Below are 19,575 nucleotides of genomic sequence, written 5' to 3'. Positions count from 1 at the left end.
TCAACGGATGGATGACATCAGCGGGAAGAAAATGCCCACAACACATTTTGCGAATGTGAAAAAGAAAACAAGGCGGTTAAGTTGCAATGTGGACGCGCAGCCGTGATTGCGCAAAGTATTGTCGTCTCGACAAAAAACAAGAGGACAAAATATTCCGAAACGGGTCGAGGTTCTCTCCGAAGGAAAACAAACGGCGACGGCCATTCCCGGAAAAGGCGCCGCTTTATGAGATTTTGCCGGAAATACGTCACGACGGAAGCTTTTTGGCAAAACACAATTTACTCGCGTATCAATCGACTTGCATCGACAACTTCAGAATGCGTCGAATTCTTGTGAAATGAGATCAAAACAATAAATGAAGCAAAATTGAGAGAATGTCAGTTTGCGGGAGCTCAAAACTCATTTAGAGGAGCAAAATAAAAAACGATTTATCACTATCCGCCATTTTGGTTGTTTATTTTCGCCTCGAACGCTTCCAGGTCGGAACTAGGACAAAACAAGTTGGATATTTCCGACCGTCCTTGAACGCAGCATTGAAACCTTGTGCTTGAAACGAAGGCGAGCTGAAATAGCATTAAGATGAAATCGGATTTTTTTCTGTATTGTTTGTAGAAGAATCAGCTCACCAAACGTACCTTCTTTTGGTGAAAAAAAAAAAAACAGCTGCTTGCACTTGGTTCCGGGAATCCTTTTATTTATTTATGCATTTTATGAAGAACAGAAGGAGAAAGTCTTTTTCATATACAAAACGATGTGAGCCCAAAACAAGACAACAGACTTTAGTGTATTTTTGGGCACTTGGAGGCATCAAAACAAAACATTGCTTCCCGATAAACGCTCATTGCTAACCAGGGGGGGGGAGGGGCCATTGGAGAAAATGCTTTTGATTGACAGGCAGCACCGGCGACATGTTTTTTGTTTTGTTTTGTTTTGCTGGCTTGATTACAGGAAGTCGCGCTGGCAGTCGCGGGCACGTTGCTTCCCGTCAGAAGCTGGTCTCGTTCATGTGCGCTTTGGGGCTGCTCGTCGGCACGGCGCCGCCGCCCACGGGGATGTCCGGGCCGGGCCAACTTTCCGTCGACGCGGCGACGTCCGCCGGAGGGGAGGCGGCGTTGCGACGCACCGGGGCTGGCGTCTGCGAGCGGGTGGGGCTGGTAGAGGCGGAGGGCGGGCCGCTGGGGGACCAGGACGAGGGCGCGGCGGTCCCGCGCTGCGATGACGAGGGCGACGTGGGTGACGGCGTCGGGGAGGAAGGCGACCCGGCCTGGCAATGGCGAGGGCCGGGCGTCACGGGAAAGGTGGCGGGCGTCCTCGGGCCAAAGCGCGCCTCCAGCTCGCTGCAGACGGCCAAACTCCGCCTGGTGCCGTCGGCCGCCTCGGAGCTTTTGGCCAGCTCCTGGCAGCGCTCCACAAAACTGCCCCTGCGGGCCCACCCGCATTCACGCTCGCCCCCGCGGACCCGGCCTCGTTCCGCCTGCCGCCGGGGGCGCGGGCTGGAGCCGGGGAGGTGCTGGGGTCCGTAGGCGGCGAAGGCGAGGGAGGCCGGCGGTCCCGAGGGCTTGGCGAGGGGCGCCGGGAGCGGAGCTTGGCGAGGAAGACTGCCGCAGAGCGAAGAGCCGCTTCGATCCGCTCGCGGGCCGTCGCACAAACCTGAAAAAAGGCTGAACAGGCGGGAAGTCATCACGTGAAGAACGTCATCGTCATCGCCGTGCGTGTGAAAGTCATGCAGTAAAGACGTCGATAGCAAAGCTCTGTTTTGCTCTAAATTAGAAAAAAAAATGAAATCTTTTCTAATTTTCACATTTCTTTGTTTTAATGTCAAACAAAAGCAATTTATTATCGCTCTCTCAAGTGCTAACTACAGTTTGATGGCGCGTCATGACGACAACAATTATGTCCAAAATGTTGTGCTTATGGTTTTGATATGTTCACAGATTAACGCGCACGTGTGTGTGTGTGTGCGTGCGTACCTGCATGTGGAGGTTCTGGGCGTGCTGTCGGGAGTTCTGGTGAGCGCAAGGTCACAGTGGTCCAAGAGCTCCAGTAGCTCCTCCTCAGTCGGCCCGCCCAGCGCTAAAAGACATCCAATCAGAGCGCCCCCCGTCAGCTCGGAGGACGCGAGCGAGCAGCGGCGGCGGAAGTGCGCCTCCCTCACCTCGGATGTCCACCTTGCCGGCGATCTCCATGGCGGTGGTGAGGTCCCACATCTGGATGCTTCCGTTGGCGTGGCCACTGAACAGGTAACGGCGCGGCCGCGAGCCGATGCGACTCGAACCCTCGCACTCGTGGACCACAAACGCCGTGATGGACGTGCCGTCCACTGAGCGCACCTCGCACACTCTGGTGCACACGCACACACAAGACCACGTTCATGAAACATATCAACGATCAATCCGTTTCTCGTCAATTGAACCGAGAATTATTTGGGAGAATCGATCAATTGATCTTGTTTGCTGTCACTATCGAATATTTTTAGAATCAATCAATATTTCCTACTTTGCATTCATGTAGTGATTTTTAAAAAAAGGAGGAGCAATTAATGTTGTAGTGCGTTAGCGGTTCGGTCATTATTTTCCAAAGTAAAAACGAAAAAAAAAAACCGACCGTCCAAATCTTTGTCAATTGAATACGATCACATCATTTTCAGCTGTTCAGAATTGGGGGCGAAAAGATCAACTTGAATTTTTCCCACTTATTTTATGTACCGGCATTTTGAAGGGCTCCAAAGCAACACAATTATCCAGAGGTACGCAGATGTTGCCAAAAAGGGGAAAAAAGGTTTGCTACTAACGGCAAAAGCACAACTTGCAGTAGTTGTCACAGGAAGCAGAAAGGATGGACACAACTGGGACGGACGGACGGACGGACGGACGGATACCTCTTCCCATTGGACGACAGCCTGACGTAGAGTTTGTCGGTGTCGGGGACCACCCTCTGGATGAAGACCTGCTGGTCGTCCCTCTCGCCGTACGGCCCTGCGTCAGTCATCGGGTTGCTTTTCATAATTGGCGACCGATCAACGCTTGTCAACGCTAGCTAGGCTACGCTAACCGATCTCGGTGCCGGCGCCGCAGCCTCCCTGGCCGTCGCCTTCGTCCAGGCTGAGGATCTTGAAGGAGGTGAGCGGCGTGGATCCGGGCTGGGTGGAGATCATCCCTCGGAAGCGGGTCACGGTCCAGGTGCGCACGTGGTTGTTGTCGGCGCAAACTGCCGGGCGGGAAAAGCGGGGCAAGCGGGCGTGGGTCAACTTTTTTCCCGCCCGCCGCCAGACGGCCTTACCTGAGATGAGGTGCTTCTCCGACAGCATGATCTTGGTGACGGGGCTGCGGTGGACCGAGAAGGTCTGGAAGAGTTGCGGGCCCGAGCCCACCGTCTCCGGGTGCTGCACGATGACGCGCACCGCCCCCGAACGGGTCCCGTACGCGATCTCGATCCAGTTGCCGCTGTCGCCTGAGGAGCGCAAGACAAAAACTGCGTCGGCGCCCTGGCGATCGGCGCCGCCCGCTTGGCCTCGACTGGCTTCTTAGCACTCGGCAGACCGGGTCGGCAATCTTGGCAACGTTACCCTCTCATTTTTGTGGACCGCTAAAAGGTGGAGCTGAATTTTTAAAAGCAGGTTTGCAAAGTTTGCGCTTTGCTTGAGACATTTCTGGATGTTGCTCACATTGAATGGCTAAAGATGTCTGCTCTTCCCCAATTCATTTTTTTCTACATGTTTGTGCAGCTTGTAAAGGCCTGCTAACAAAAGTTCCGGGTTCGGCGCCGCAGCAAAAACGACGACTGCTTTTGTGAACTCCACAAATGAGCTCAAGTGACTCGAATCAAGTCTTCGACCTGCAAAGTCGCTTTTTGTCCCGATTCTCCGCCTGTGCTTGTTTTTGTGTTTCTAATGTGTGATGATTTCTTTCCGACTTGCGAGCGTTCTTTTTTTTTTGAGTTGTACGAGTTGCGACTCCACAAAGCAACTCTTACGTCAACAAAGGATCTTAAAGCTTTTCATCTCAAAATGTCAATCCCGTCCTCCATTTTGCAATGCGGATGATTCGAATTTTGACCTCCGTGATGATGTCACGTTTCTCGCTGACCAACTTTGTGTGAATGATGCCGGCGACGTCACAGCCTTTTTTTTTTCCCGCTGCAGCGCTTTCATTTTTGATTTTTCCCGAAATTCGTGCGTGCCAGTCGAGCAAAAGCGTCTCGCGCAACGTGACGCGCTCGTGCAGAATCGTCATCACGAAGCGCGTCCGAGTCTGGCGCGGACCGGAACCCGGATACGGGAAGAACCACGGCTTTGCATGCAAGGGGCGGCCATACTTGTTTTGGGCGTGAGGTAAACGCTGAGTGCGGTGATGGCGTCCTGGGCGGCGTCTCGATAAAGTTCCGTCACCAGCAAGTCGTTGTCTTTCATCCTCAGAGGAAACTTTTGAACGTCTGAAACAACAACAGCAACATTTTGGGTGCAACGTTTTTGCCGTTCCGGTTTGCTTTTGTTTAACCGTGAATCCACTTCCTGACAGCGGCACGTGTATTTGAAAAGGGGCGTGTCACATGACAAGATTGGACAAGATCACATCCTTTTGGTCCGGTTTGGATCAGGTGAAGCGTGTTTTGGTCTCGTCTTCATCAGTGGACGAAAATGCCGATTTTGTCCCGCTTATTGTTTATGAATGTCTCGTCTACTTTTAATGCTCGCCATATTTGCAAGGAGGACGCTTACGGTAAAACGATGAGACGGCAAGAAAAGTTTGCTTTGGACGAGCGTGCAGACGATTGTGTTGCCTACCGATGTAGCAGATGGATCCGTTGTTGCATCCCAGGATGAGGAACGAGCCGGCCGTCTCGTAGCTGCTGATGGGAACAACGTCCTGGTTCTGTTCAAGCCGCAAACAAATCATTTCACACGTGATGACGTCACACACAAAACAACAAGTACGCAAGCGTTCGCTTGGATGGTCCGCTTTTGCGACGGACGAGAAGACGGCGAAGACCAGACGTGAACGAATGCCTTGAAAAGAGCCGGCGGGCTTTTGAAGGCCGCGCGTGCGCTCACCTGCCAGTGCTTGGTGACGGCGTTCCACACGCCCACTTTGCCCGTGTGGCTGGTGGCGATCAGCTGGTTACCAACGAAGAAGAGAGCCTCCACCGCCACATTCAGGCTGAAGACGCCTGCAAAACACGCCGTTTAGCGTTTCGCCGTTTGAGGTCGGCCCACGCGCGCCCGAACCGACGACCGCTCGTCCTCACCGATCTCGTTGCCGTTGCCGTCCGGGCAGACGCACCACAGGATGATCTCGGCTCCCGAGGCCACGGCCACCATCTTGTCGTTGACCCCCATGACCTTGGCGTTGAGCGCCACCCGGTCGATCAGCCCGTCCAGGCGAGGCGAGGTGAAGACCTGCTGCCACCCGGTGGACTCCTTCACCCTGACGTCGACGCGCGGACGCAGGTCGGACGCACGTCAAACCCGGCGCCGCCTCGGCCGCGACTAGCGTACATGCGATGCTAAGCTAGCAGAGGCAAAGGCGGCGCCGCCTTCCATAAAAAAAAAAGCGTTGCCGGCCGGCAGCAGACTCGGGTCCGTCGGTGAACTCCCCTTTTTGCATTCGAGTTAGGCCAGCTGAGCCAACGGCAACGCAAGATGGCGTCACGTGTCGCTACAGCATCGCACGGGATTGAAAAATGCTTTATGTATTGAACAGAGCTGCCAAGCAATCGATTAATCACATCTTAGAATTGCCATGAATTAAAAAAGGCTTTTTTTGAATCAACCTTTTTCTCCCGCCCAATCCAAACCGTTGTGTTCATTTTTCCCGCATTTAATGAGGATGTGGTCAACATTTTCCATCCACTGCACACGCTCGCTCGTCCTTTTTCTGATCAGCAATTACTTGCAGAATTGAAAATGAGCAAATACACACAAATATTTATGAATGCATTTATGCTTATTGCTCAAAGACAACCTTTGCTACGGCTAACGTAGCCATTAGCTGCCGGCTAAAGGATCATCGGCGCTCAAAATGAATAGTGTCATTCATCTGCGCTAATACGTGATTCATGCCCGGGTTTTTCCTGTGGACAAAATTCAGAGGTGGCCGCCTGATAATGTATGAAAGCTTTAACATCATAATTGTCATATTCTTAGTGGAACGATTATTCTTATTATTGAAACAGGCTATTAGGATATGTTGCCTTAAGAAAATGGGAAAAAAATGAAAGTTTGAAATGTTGATTTGGATGCTCAAATCACGTCTTGTGACAAAAGCAACATATTAGCTTCAAAGGTCTTTTTTTTCTCTTCTCTTTTTTTGGGGGGCGGGGCAGTGTAACATCTGGCCTGCTGTTGTGCTCTCCTTGACGTGGTCCTGTCGCTTTAAGAGCCGCTGCGTCGCCGCACCCGCTGCGTCGCACCTGCTGCGGCGCCGCACCCGCTGCGTCGCCGCACCCTCATCGGCGACAACTGCCGCCAGCTGTGGCGCTCTTGCTCGCGTGGGCGTATCCCTTGAACGGCCGCTTGCTCGTTGTCGGCTCTTCGGCTTACTTGAAATGTGGTCAAAAGTGTCGGATGTCGACGCTCGAACCTCGTCGCCATCAGCGTTGTTTGTGGCGGGTGCGGCTTCACTCTCGTTAACCCTCAACGGACGAACGCCGGCTTTGCCTCTCGCCGCCGCTCAGCAAATGGGCGAGCACATCCCATTTGTGTCCCGTTTCTGCTTCTCGAGCGTCGTTGCCGCCACGTCGGCTATTCCGGGAGATCCGTGGCCGTTCGTACCCTTGTTGGGCAAAGCCAAGTATGTGGCAAACGGCGGCGTGTGTTTTGTGGTCACTTTGTGTAATGCGACATCTTATGAGCTCTTTTGATTCAAATTCGTTTTGCCGTCACGTGCGCCTCCTGAACGCAGAATTTTTATTCATTCAAACTATTGGCGTGATTTTTTTCCCCCCCCGTTTTTAAGTTCTGCAAGTCATGAACTGATTGGAAAGAGGAGGACGATTGTGTGCAGCGGATAAAAAATGTCGAAGAAGTCCTCATAATAAATGTCCAAAGAATTAACACAGAACGGCTGCTCTTCAAAATTTGGAACGCAACTTTCAAAAACCTTGAAAAGCAGTCGTTGGGCCTCCATTAATGTTGCCGTTCATTTTTAGAGCAAATTTCACATAATGTTTGTGCTTATGACTTGCGTTTATCAGTTGCAAATCTTCTCACTCTGAAACTTCGACTTGTTGTCTGTGCAAAAATTCACAGCAGGAGGCTCCAGCTGTGCCTTACAAACATCTCGGCACTAGCGCCCCCTAGTGTTACATAAATGGCAGGAAAAGGTCGCCTGGAACTTTCTTTCATCGCCGTCAATTCTGCGTCCGATCCTACACGATATTATGCAAGTCTTGCAAAATCGCTCAATGACTTGAAAGCAAAAGTAGGAACACATTTGGCGTACCTGTAACACGCAACAAACTGCGAGTAGGCCACCGCGATCCAGTTGTGATGTCCACAGATGATCCGAACCAAGCCGGGATCCGATGACGGGCCTGCACACGCAAGTCATGTTGACGTTTCTTTTTTCCTTTTTTGTAGTGCGCGCGCGCTTGTCCCACCTCCAGCCACCTTCTCCTCGGCCCTGGTCAGCATGCCCGAGTTGCCCAGGTTAGGCGGCATGGTGTTGCTACGTCGCACCGGCGCTCTCTCGCCGGGCGCCGCCCGACCCGCCATGAACTGGGACCCGGCCACGCTGTGACGGTTGCGGCGCTTGGCGGGGTGCGCTGCCGCGCAAACAGGAAGTTGGCACGCAGCACTCGGAAGCTCATTTTGCAACTCATTGACCCGCGCAAAAGCTCACCCGAGTGTTTTCAGATTACCTGGCGGAGGCAAGTAGCCGTTGAAAAGGACGTTTCCGCAGGAGGAGCGGTCCAACTCGTCACACAGCTGCAACTTGCGCACTGAACACACAGTTGGAGAAGGGATGCCGCTTGCCTCACACAACTCAACATTGCTTACAATTCACTTCCTGGTTTGCGCCATGTCAGAAAATCAACAAAAAGTGGCTGTGGGGTTAACGATGACCTCTCGGTCTGACCCGTGTTGGTTTTGAAATGTCGAAGTGAAGCACTTGTCTAAAGACGGGCATGGCTGGTTTGAGGAGCTCACCGAGAGGCGTGATCCCGTAGAACTCGGCCTCGTGCATGAGCATGTGCACGCTGATGGAGCGCGGGTGCAACTCTTTGGTGCGCAGGAAGTTGAGGATGGGCACGAACAGGGAAGGATCTCTGTCGATGAAGATCTGCGGCCGAGCGAGAGGCGTTGAACAGCGCAAATGCTAACGGAAGCAAGTGATGCCAGTTGACTTACAGCTCCAGTTTCATCCTTCAAGGTGGAGATGCGCCCGCTTAGGAGACTGAAAACAAACGCAAAGTTGCCACGGTGACTTTTGTTGTAAGAATCCAACCACGTTCACGTTGCAATGATCATGTCTTCCAACCAGCAAGTCTCAATGTGTTCACGACTACTAAAACTTACAGCCCAATTGATGAATTGTCAAAAACAACTTTACAAATACATTTAAACGTTTTGTATCATTATTTTTTGATACTTTTAAGTGTTCACTAGTAACGCTGTACGTGAACTGGACGGCGTGCGTTTGTTTTGTTTGCCTACCTGGAGAAAAAGGAGTCAGGAACCCACGTGAGAGTCTGTCGGGAGGTGCTGAACCTATAAACAAACACACCCTTGTGACGAAAGCTGCGTTCACTTGCATCCTGTCTCAACCTGAGAGTTTACACGGAAGCACCTCGTCAACCTACATCGGATGCTTAAAATGGCTTCAACTCAATAGTGGACACAAATCACCTGTTCGGTTAACGTAGACTCAAACGAAGCATAATTCAAAATACTATAAAACGTGGAGTAGAATAGGCACTTGCTCGTTCGAGTTAAGAGTATTTAAAGTGCAGAGTAACCGCTCCAATCTCCGACTGAGTTCCATTGTCGGACGCCGGGAATGTTTCTTAACACTTGTGGGACTGGGACGCATCTTGATGCTAAATGCTAGCCACGGTTAGCCGAGACTCGGCCCCAAAACTCGCTTCCGGTTCACCTTTTTCCTCCCACGTTCAAGTGGATCAGGTCGCCACTCTTCGCCGTGTTAGACATCGTCCCGACACTTTCCATCGTTAATTAAAACAAAACACCACACTTGGGATCCATGTTCTGGGACGGAGTCAGTTTCCGTTCATGTTGTTGAATCCACTTCCGGACTGTCGAAGTTGCGATGGAGGATTTGTGGGACAGAAAACCCGACATGGAGATTCCACTCGAGCAGGACTCCGATTTTTTTTCGCAGCTCAAAGTGCTGATTTAGAGCAGCGTATTACGTGTTTATTTCCGCGTTTCTTTGTAGTAGAATACTGTACGTCTTGGTTGGGGTGAGGTTTTTTATTTTTTTACTTTTTGATGGCCAACGTTGGCGAATTTTATGCCTTATATTAGCTGAGGGCAGCAAATGGCATCAACGCCAAACGTTGTGGGCCGTGACATTTATGACAATTCCAAACTAGACTACGTCACAAGTCAAAATGGCGGTCTTACTCTGTGAAAGGAACGTCTCAATCATTGAAAAGCATTTGACTTTGGATCGTTGTAAGTTTAATTAATGGGCATTATTTTTGATTTTACGCCGCCCTGCTCCAGCGTTTATTATTGAGTTTGTTAGAATTACTCACAAGCCAGATTGATCATTGTGATTTTCAAGGGAGTTCTTCACATTATCAATCTGGGACGTCACTCGGGAGATCCATTCGGGAAAGGCGGGACTTGCTGTACCATACTTCGAGCTGATTGGACGATGCGGCATCTTTGGAGCGTGAACATCTTTACCAGATAAAAATGCACAAAACGCCCCCTCGCTGTTCCCCCCCCAAAAAAAAGAGGGCAAGGAGATAAAAAAGAGAAAGGGGGTGGGGCAGTGGCAGTAAAACAGGCCAAAATCCCAATGTCAGGAGATGAGGCTAAGCAATTTGCATACTAGTTGCGGTTGAACTCTATATCGCAGTGTAACAAGATGTCTAAAATGGGGCCTCATAAAGCTTTCTACAGAGGCAGCTACTAAATGTGTAACCTACAAGGTTATTTATATCCATTTCCAGTCAAGCTGTTTCTAGTTCATGCTGCCAGCATCTTATTGTGATTGTTGCGCATTTTTCAGCCATGAAGAAACGACTTCCACCGTCTTAACGCTATGTTGTCCCTTTGGACGGCGTGCATCGTCTTTGTACAGCAGCAAATTCAAACAAACAGCGCAGTTCGTCTATTTAGATTTGCGCTTGCATGTGAGGAAGGCGGCGGCGTCCCGTCCTTCTGTGCGTGCGTGCAGATGTTGTTTCAGCAGAGATGCGCCGCTTCCTGCTCACAATCGAGCGCTCGGCCTCCGCTTCGCGCCTCTTCCTGACATTCTCCTGCGCAGCAAGGCATTGTGGGTAACGACAACAGCCGAGCAGTCTGGAACGTTTCCTCTTATCTCCTCCGCAAAAAGGTCAAAGGACTTGAAAGCAGAGTTCTACCTGCAGAGTTACACGTCCGTCCGTATCCAAGATTGTCGCTCATCCAGGTCCGAAGCATCGGGAAAAGTTGAATCGAGACAATTGGACTTGGTCTACGATTGGTCACACCAAGGTTGCGTTAACTAAGACTAACCAGACAACTAAAATTCAAGATAACATAAAAACAAACTGAAACGACATTTTATGTTTACAAAACGAACTCAAATGAACTATAATTATCGCAAAATTGTCCTTCGTTTTAGTCTTTGGTAATCAATTGAAAAGGAACCTCAACTGTCATGACAAGTTTGCTCTCTATTATTTATTTGGTTGATATTAACATAACTATGAGATTCATTTTTCAAAATCTTTTCCCGTTTAGTACATTTTGTAGAAACTTTATTTGGACATACGCCGCCATTCTTATTTATGTCGCAACGCATTCAACTGAAGATAATAATAAGTAATTGAAATCATCTTCCTTTCGACCAACCGCTCCAAATCATTGGTTTGCTTCACCTTAAGAAATGAGCTTCCATGAAGTCCAAAAATTCAGATCGCACTCAATGAATTCTTGACATCGCTGAAATGTTCGCTGTGACGGACTACAGTTTTTTTTTTTCAAGTTCATTCACGGTCCTATTTTTTTCATTGCTAAACATCACAACATACGAAATGAATGCAATTTGCTGACATTCATAAATTCCGCACTTGACGCCACAAACTTCATTACCACACATGACATGGACTTTGATCATTACAAATCATTTTTGTCTTTAATGGAAGACCAGCACGATGTGAGCAGCATGCTGGCTTGTGGGAGGGAGAGAGAGAGAGAGAGAACGTGGGGGAGGGACATCGGACGCCGCGAAAAAAGAAGAAGAGAAGAAGAAGAGCAATCCCAAAAGTGAAAACCTCCCAAAGTGAGAAGACCTCCATGAAAAGACACTTGGGAGTCTTGCTGCCGGTTTTATTTATGTTCGTGTGGTGAGTAGACTTCTTCTTGCATGCACAACTTGAAAGGAACATTTGAGGCCGCCTTAAAAGTTGATGGATTTTTATCACATTGTTTGCACAAATGTGTGTGAGAGAGAAAAATATGATTTCTTTCTAAAAGGGACTTTGCACCTCCAAAATGGTCACTTTTCAGGAGACCCAAAAACGGCCTCAAGCCAAAACCTTGAAAGAGCGCCAAACATTTGCAACACTTTAGATTGCTAAATCATTTGTTAAAATGACATCTAGTGTTCATGTGTGGACTGAGCAAAAGTATAGTCAACATTTGCCAAATTGTGATTTCTGAGCTTTCGGCCTGACGCAACAAGTACGAAGAGCAGCATTGCGGAAAAATGTCAACATATATTTTGTAGTCTAAATAATTATAAAGCAGTAGAAAATTCTCCGCCAAATGTTGAATGGGACTGCTTGCAAGGTGGAAAGTCATCAGACAAGAATATTCAGAATCGGGGGGTCTACAGACATTCCAACCCTTTTCTGGCTGGTCTTGAACCTTTTCTTGCATGCCGGTGGAATCACGCAGTTGGGTCGAGTTTTGTTTTGGTGTTTTCTCGGCAAGATTCTCTGATCTGACGACAAACCCAGATTTTTCTCTCCCCAGCCACTTCATCCAGGGAGATTGAAAAGCAATGTCCTCGTGCCCTTTTTGTTCTCGGGCTCACTTGTGAACTTGTCCACCTTTCTTGTTTTGACATGTAAGAAGTTGACGACGACGACTACATGCTTGGCTTGGCTTGGGAAAGGAAGGTGACCAAAAACAAACCGTTTTTTTCCCCATCACTCCAAAACATTCATCTTTTCATATATTGTACATCTGTTTTCATTTCCACTTGAATGTATTTAAAATGATGGCGCTTGTGAAGTTCCTCCTTAAAAAGCAGCGCTCGACGTCCCGCACGTGACGGCGCTTCCGTGTTGTCTTTTAGTGATGGACGCCGTCAACGCCAGCCACGTGGCCGCCGTCAACCAATCGGACGTGAGCAGCGTGTTCACCGAGCAGGCGCTGCCGTGGCTCTACTTGCTCATCTGCGCGGCGGGCGCGCCCCTCAACGGCGCGGCCGCCTGGATCTTCTTCCGGGTGCCCAGCGACTCGGCCCTGGTGCTGTACCTGAAGAACATGGTGGTGGCCGACCTGCTGATGCTGGCCACCTTCCCGCTGCGGGCGGCGCTGCGGCTGGGCGTGGGCGGCTGGCGCCTGCGCGTGCTCATGTGCCGCTACACGTCCGTGCTCTTCTACTCGTCCATGTACGTGGGCATCCTCTTCATGGGCCTCATCAGCCTGGAGCGCTACGTGAAGATCGCGCGCCTGACGTGGGCCGGCTTCCTGCGCAAGGTGGGCGTGGCCCGCCTGCTGGCGCTGCTGGCCTGGGGCCTCCTGGCCCTGTGCGCGCTGCCCAACGCCGCGCTGACCAGCCGGCCGGCCGACGAGGAGACGTCCCGCCACTGCATGAGGCTGAAGAGCCCGCTGGGGGTCCAGTGGCACCGGGTGTCCACCTTCTTCAGCGTGGGCCTCTTCTGGCTCACCTTGCTGCTCCTGGCTTTCTGTTACGCCTCCATCGCCCGCCGCATCTTCCGCTCGTACCGCCGCGTCGAGCGCGACTGCGGCCACGTGCGGCGCAAGTCCAACCGCGGCATCTTCTGCATCCTGGCCGTCTTCTTCGTCTGCTTCGTGCCTTACCACGTGTGCCGCGTGCCTTACACGCTCAGCCAGATGCCGGCGTCCGCTTTCGGTCGGACCTCGCGCTTCCTGCTCTTCCAGGCCAAGGAGGCCACGCTCTTCCTGTCCGCCGTCAACGTCTGCCTGGACCCCCTCATCTACTTCCTCATGTGCCACAAGTTCAGAGAGTCTTTGCTGGCCAAGCTCTCGAGGGGGGGCGGGATGCCCTCTCTGGCCACCGCGCAAAGTCTCAGCAACATCTAGGCCGGAACCCTCCAAGCAATCCAGTCACGGGACATTCCGGGAACGCGACGAGGAGACGCAGCGGGATGCGACAACCTCGCGGGAACTACGAATGAATGAAGGACTGACGAGACGCAAGAGGAACGCGTCGGGAATCCGGGACGTGAGCTAACTTCGCGAATACGAGGGGAAATGAAGGAAGACGAGACGAGACAAAGATTAGTGGGCATGAGTGGAAGAAAAGACCCCAGATTTGAAAAGGTCATATGAGGAAGTAGGAGAGGAACCAAAAAGACCAGTTTTGCATCATCTTTGTCATTTTTGTGTTTGGAAGCACTAATAAAAACAGTCTTATACTTTAAGCAAGAAGACAAAAAGCTTCTGGTTTGTTGTTCATCCATTTTGCCGAATATCCATCAGGTCTAACGTGCTAAAGAGCGTCCCAATACTTTGGTCCGATTAGCGCATGTTACTGCCCTCTAGCGGACGCTTTGGATACAACGCTGACTTGAAGGAGGCTGCAGTTGTGCAGCGCAACCAAAAGAGGGCAGTATAGTCGCGCCTTTTTCTTGACACTGTTGATGACATTGGGATTTCCGTTACACATCCAGCATTGACAGCAGGGGTCAGCAACCTTTTTGAAGTTGAGCGCCACTTCTTGGGAACTGACGCGAAGGTTTGCCAGTTTGAAAACATTTCTGATATAAGAAATCATCTTTTAATAATGCCAGGCCAACAGTATTATTTATTCGGGCCTGACCTATTTCATCGTCGGATATGAGGTGCTTTTAAACTACAGTAGTCAAAAATCAGCAAAAAAACAACTGTTTGTATTTATTTACGATTATTCCCCTATATGTCAGTGTTGACATGATCACATGACCACGGCGTCAACATTCCTGAGAAATCACAATCGCCCCATCACTGGTGCCGAGCTATTTTTTAGAACCAGCCTTCATTTCTCTTCTTGTTCACTTCCCGTTTGAGGTTGACCTCGTTCGTCAGCAAGCGCGAGTCGGCCGAGCGAGCGATATACAAATCATCAAAAGTGCGGTTTGGAGCGAGACTGCACGACGCGTCACTTCCTGTCGACAACCTGCACTAAAAAGCCTGCAGTCCAGCTGAGCGTAATAATTCAATAGCACTTCCACATTTTCCAAAAACGGATGTGAAAGTGGCCCAAATGCACTGCAAGTATCGCACGTATATTCAATGGCTACCGACTGGTCGCCGGTGTTTGTCCAGCCGGTCCCTGACATGGGCTGGCCTGGCGACCAGTCCCATATTTGTCTATCGATGGGTTGGCTTTTGTCGGCATCTGGACCCTTCCAGGTCTTGCCTTCCGGCTCACAGGAACATCTGGAAAGCAAGACAAACTCAAACATGCGAGGCCACACCTGAATTTAGCGTACCTGTGTTTGTCATGCAAATGACACGTGCGCCATCGCAGGCGCTGCAGGCGTAGGAGGAAGTGGCGAGCAGTGGAGCGACCGCACGTTACCCGAGGTAACTTGAAAAGCATTTTTCACGCGTGAGAGTTTTCATCTTGAACTAACTGTGTCATCTTCTCTTTCTACAAAAAGAAGAGAGAGAAAAAAAAGGTTGAGGCCTGAGCCGACGCCAGCGTTGCCGACGTTCAGTTTTGAAGGTAAGTGTTTGTTTCTTTTTCAATGTGTGTGAGGAAAGCTTGGATGAGCTCCGTTGAAGGCCGTCCGACTTCCATTTTGTGTTCTTTTCGTGTCTTTAAACACGGCGGAGTCCGTTCAAATCCTTGACAATCTCCACTGCCAGAAATCGTGCATGTGTTTTTTTTTCCAGCAGCTGCAAATGTGGAAAGAAACCAAAGTAAGTTTGACTTTCTCAAGCGTGACAAGTGATTGGGCACAGCTTGAGGTCTCAAGTGCTGTGGTGGATTTGGACTTGGTTTCTCCAAACGCACACCTCCGACACACTGCTGCTGTTTCATTTTCATTTCAAAAAGCAGATATCCGAACTGATTATAAAGTGGGACCAAAAAAAAAGAAAGTATTTGGCCAGTTTCCCATAGATTTTGGATTATTGGATTTTGGCCAAATACTTTTTGACCCCACCATTCCTCCTTTCAGTCCTGTTCCTGTTCCTGTTCCTGTTCCTGTGGCTTGCAATCAGTCCTCACGTTACTGCAGCAGGGCACTGAAGGTTCCGCATCTTTTCTGGAGGAACCGCAATCATGAGCATCCTGGGCGGAGTGAGCGGACTCTTTAACCAGTCTTCCAACGAGACCTCGTCGTCGTCGTCGTCGTGCGGGAACTTCCCCGCCGCCTGGACCCGACACATTTTCACGGTTGTCTACAGTCTGGTCTTCCTGGTGAGGTTCTTCAAAGGTCTCGCAAAACTCCATATTCCAAAAATGTCATCAAAATCCTCAACTTTGAAATGAAAACCTGATTCCTATTATGGCCAACGGACTTCTTAAAGTGTAGCCGAGGTGGTCAGCAGGAAAAACCGACATGGTTTAGCAAGAAAAATTGGATCCAAACCAGTTTTGGTGACAACTTTGCAATAACTGATGGGAACGATCGTACCATTTTATTGTTGTGACAGACCGAGCAAAAATAAAAAGTAAAAATCCGCACAGTGGACAAAACACTTGAAAACGGCAAGAGTGTGCGTCCAACAACGGCTCTGCAACCTGTGGCGGACGCACGTTAGTAGCAAATGTAGAAATTCACATTGTTGAACATATTTTTCTTAGATAACATATTTATTTAAGGAATTCACAATTTTGATTAAAAAAATGAATCATTAAATCTTAAAAAGAAAGTTGTCGGAAAAAAAGATGGATGAAAAAGTTTCCAAAATGACCTAAAAATGTCCAAAAACTAAAAGTAACCATAAAATGCCCAAAACCAGAATATGACCATAAAACCCCCCCAAAACAAAAGTCAGAAAATTGATTAAATAAAAAGGTAGAAAAGAAAATGTTCCAAAATAAAAGAAGAAATCTTTCCAAATGACCATAAAAAGTTCACCAAAAGGTCAAATGACATTAACAGACTGTTTCCGTCATCACAATGTTCAAATGTTTAGATTTTTGCCCCAAATGGTTTTCAAGACAGGAAAGGTTGCTCTAACATAAACAGCAGTTCAAATGCCCAAAGGAAAGAAAACACCCTCGCAAATGCCGGTCAATCAAATCAGCTAAATAACGTGAATACAAAAAAAAGAAGCGAACATTTGTGAGTGCTTTTGGTCCGAAAGGAAGCAACTTGTTTTTGTTTTGTCCCGCCTAGACGGGCCTGCTGCTGAACGGCTTGACGCTGAAGGTGTTCCTGCTCGCCGCCGACTCGTCGCGCTGCGTCGGCGTCTACTTGAAGAACTTGGCGGCCGCCGACTTCCTGCTCACTCTTTGCCTTCCCTTCCGCATCGCCAGGCACGCCGCCGCCTCTCAGCCGCTGCTTCGGACCTACTGCAGCTTCGGCGCGCCCGCCTTCTACCTCAACATGTACGCCAGCATCCTGTTCATGGGATACATCGCCGCCAACAGGTACGCGCCCGGCGCCGCCCGCTGCCAGCCGAAAGTCGGCCATCTTGGCCGAAAGGTTGTCAATCGTTGCAAAAGAAAAGACGTTTGGAATGTGGACATGAAGCCGTCACGTGGGGTCGTCCAAGCGCAGCGGAAATGCTAGCTGTTAGCATGTGCCTAACAAGCCCCTCCCACCAGGTACCTGAAAATCGTCCATCCGTTGGGAACGCGCCTCCTGCAGTCGGTGCAAGCGGCTCACGTCATCTCGGCGGCCACGTGGCTCGTCCTGCTCGCCATGACGGCCGCTTACGTCATCCTGTCGCTGGTCACTCAGGAGGCCCCGCCTCCGCCTCCGCCTCCGCCGTCCGCCGGCATGGCGAGCTGCGACGACCTCCAAAGCGGACAGCTCAAACTCCTCTACAAGGTTGGCCCCTTTTTTCTTCTTTGGACGTCTGGCGTGACTGTCGCGACTGGTCGGTGGGTCGGTGGGTCGGTCAGTCCCATCAATTGATTGGTAATTTGGTAAATGAGTTGCTTGGTTAGTTTAGTAAGTCAATCAGTTTCAATTTGATCATGAGCTATTTAGTCAGTGGATGAATGTTGCTTAGTTGATAACTCGATTGATTGGTTGCTTTTCAGTTAGTGAGTGAATCGGTTAGTTTGGCAGGCGGGTCAGTTGACAGGATGGCAGAGTTTCCCACTTCATGTCTGAGGAAAGCCTTTCGGACTTCAAGGTTTTCACCGACAAAACTGGACTTGAGCAGATGATGATGATGTTGATGATGATGACGATGATGATGACGACGACAAGTCCCTCCCATTTGTCTTCCAAGGTGGTCCACGCCTTCTCCGCCACCGTCTTCCTGCTGGTCCTGGCGGCGCTGCTCTTCTTCTACGGCAGCACCTCCCGCAGGCTGGCGGCGGTGCAGCGGCGGCGTCCGGCGTCCTCCGGCGCCCGCAAGCTGCTCAAGTCCCGGCGGAACATCCTGGTCCTGGTGGGCGTCTTCTGCGTGTGTTTCGTGCCCTACCACCTGGTGCGCCTGCCGTTCGCCGTGCTCAAGCCGCCCGGCTGTTGGGCCAGGGTGGCTTTTTTCTACCTGAAGGACGCCACCGTGGCCGTGTCCGCTTTCAACATCTGCCTGGACCCCTTCATCTACTTCCTGTTCTCCAACGCCTTCCGGGAGCAGCTGAACCGGAGACGCGTCCTCGGGTCCGCCAGGCTCGCCGCCAACGACCAACAGACGAGCGGCGTCCAAATGTGGAAGAAGACGTCCAACTGCCCGTCCGCAATTTACTTGACTTGACCCTCACCTCCATTCGATGACAACTTACACGTTTTTCCGGCGAATCCACAAAATCCCACCCGCAAATATGTGCGCCGGTTCACCGCATAGTCGTGCCTTGAGATACGAGTGGAATTCATTCCATGAGCACGCTCGGGATTCAAGAAATACAAAATCCAATCTCAAATCTCCTTTTCCCATTGAAATGCATTAGTTGCGTTCCAGCCTTCTTAAAATAATATTCAAATACAAAAATTGTTGTAATGTGTATTTAAAAAAAAATAAGGGAGCTCTTTTTAAAGAAGTTTGCTTTCTTTTCTTTTTTACTTAACGCACGACAACATACAGTGAGACAAAGAGTCAAAGCAACATTCTTTGATTTTTGTTGATTTTCTTTCTCTGTTTTAAACAAATACTAAAGAACAAAGTACAATCAGATTGAACGTTGAAGTTGTTGGTTATGAAAACAAATTTGGGGATTTTTTTCAAGACCAGGATCTTCACGCCAAGTGTGGTGGAGAGAAGCGCCATAAAAGGACACGCGAAAGTTGCAAGAAGACAAACAATCGCAACAAATACAATTCCTTGTTAACATGTCACCTCACACTTTGGGCTTTTGTATTGGGTTCGAGGGTAAAAAGAATTGGTTTAATTTCTAGTGTCGGTGTAAGTAAAAGAATTTTTGCACATAAAAATAGAAACTCTAATGTTTTTCATAAAAAATTGTGTCCTTATTTTTGAATCCTTGAAATGTATGAAGAAAAAAATGCAATGAAATTGTGTAAATTAGTCGAGGAATTTAATTTTGCTAATATTCCCTTTTTTCTCTTTCTTTCTTTCTCTTTTTATGTATTTTGTGTTGCTTTTGGAGTTTTCTAAACTTGTCTGTTACCTTTTTCTATATCATGTTTACCAATAAACTATGCCAATATGTTTTGTACATTTGAAATTAAACGAATAAAGATTGTTTTTTTTGAAAGGGCACTCACAGGTCGCGTTGGCTTGCGAATGGGGAGAGAGTTGGGCGTGGTCTGGCTCTGATTGACAGCAGCAACTCACAATAGAAGCCGTTTAAGGAGGCGTGTACGAGAATGAGCCGGTAGGGGGCGGGGGCGATTACGTCATGCAGAACAAGTGACGTGGCATGTAGCGTCTCGTGTAATAAGAGGTCCAACAGGCAAATTGTGTAACCTTAAGGTGGCACCAAACACACGGTTTTTGACCCCAAATCAAGCTTTAAACAAACATGTACTAAAATGTCAAAAATAATGACCAGGACATGTCGACAGCATTTGTAGACATCAGTTTGGTTGAAGCCAACAGGTGTTTCTTTTTCT

The 19,575-nt window shown here is 49.5% G+C and overlaps 3 protein-coding genes across 6 annotated transcripts; 2 read left to right on the top strand and 1 right to left on the bottom strand.

Moving 5' to 3' along the window:
- Window positions 1-667: 667 nt before the first annotated feature.
- Window positions 668-9,303, bottom strand: shkbp1 (SH3KBP1 binding protein 1). 2 transcript variants are annotated; one of them, XM_077565144.1, is made up of 17 exons: window positions 9,093-9,300; window positions 8,654-8,707; window positions 8,348-8,393; window positions 8,147-8,279; window positions 7,858-7,938; window positions 7,597-7,761; window positions 7,440-7,530; window positions 5,245-5,423; window positions 5,051-5,166; window positions 4,784-4,871; window positions 4,315-4,431; window positions 3,280-3,450; window positions 3,052-3,207; window positions 2,879-2,975; window positions 2,156-2,340; window positions 1,971-2,073; window positions 668-1,661 (listed from the first exon to the last, which is right to left on the bottom strand). In XM_077565144.1, exons 1-17 carry the CDS (start codon window positions 9,164-9,166, stop codon window positions 986-988), a joined length of 2,532 nt encoding a protein of 843 aa, XP_077421270.1. In that variant the 5' UTR covers window positions 9,167-9,300; the 3' UTR covers window positions 668-985. The 2 variants fall into 2 exon arrangements, with proteins under 2 accessions (XP_077421270.1, XP_077421269.1); XM_077565143.1 differs by having other exon boundaries at window positions 3,052-3,450; window positions 9,093-9,303.
- On the top strand, window positions 9,252-13,812 carry LOC144051761 (P2Y purinoceptor 14). 2 transcript variants are annotated; one of them, XM_077565159.1, is made up of 3 exons: window positions 9,252-11,520; window positions 12,251-12,297; window positions 12,477-13,812. In XM_077565159.1, exon 3 carries the CDS (start codon window positions 12,479-12,481, stop codon window positions 13,469-13,471), a length of 993 nt encoding a protein of 330 aa, XP_077421285.1. In that variant the 5' UTR covers window positions 9,252-11,520; window positions 12,251-12,297; window positions 12,477-12,478; the 3' UTR covers window positions 13,472-13,812. The 2 variants fall into 2 exon arrangements, with proteins under 2 accessions (XP_077421285.1, XP_077421286.1); XM_077565160.1 differs by lacking the exon at window positions 12,251-12,297.
- Window positions 13,813-14,687: 875 nt separating this feature from the next.
- Window positions 14,688-19,151, top strand: LOC144051759 (P2Y purinoceptor 14-like). Of its 2 annotated transcripts, XM_077565158.1 has the most exons (6): window positions 14,688-14,956; window positions 15,034-15,098; window positions 15,556-15,797; window positions 16,723-16,976; window positions 17,154-17,379; window positions 17,789-19,151. In XM_077565158.1, exons 3-6 carry the CDS (start codon window positions 15,660-15,662, stop codon window positions 18,257-18,259), a joined length of 1,089 nt encoding a protein of 362 aa, XP_077421284.1. In that variant the 5' UTR covers window positions 14,688-14,956; window positions 15,034-15,098; window positions 15,556-15,659; the 3' UTR covers window positions 18,260-19,151. The 2 variants fall into 2 exon arrangements, with proteins under 2 accessions (XP_077421284.1, XP_077421283.1); XM_077565157.1 differs by having other exon boundaries at window positions 14,949-15,098.
- The last annotated feature ends 424 nt before the right edge of the window (window positions 19,152-19,575 follow it).

Source organism: Vanacampus margaritifer, chromosome 5 (assembly GCF_051991255.1).
Source record: "Vanacampus margaritifer isolate UIUO_Vmar chromosome 5, RoL_Vmar_1.0, whole genome shotgun sequence".
Classification (NCBI taxonomy): domain Eukaryota; kingdom Metazoa; phylum Chordata; class Actinopteri; order Syngnathiformes; family Syngnathidae; genus Vanacampus; species Vanacampus margaritifer.
This window is presented reverse-complemented; position numbering and strand designations above follow the sequence as displayed.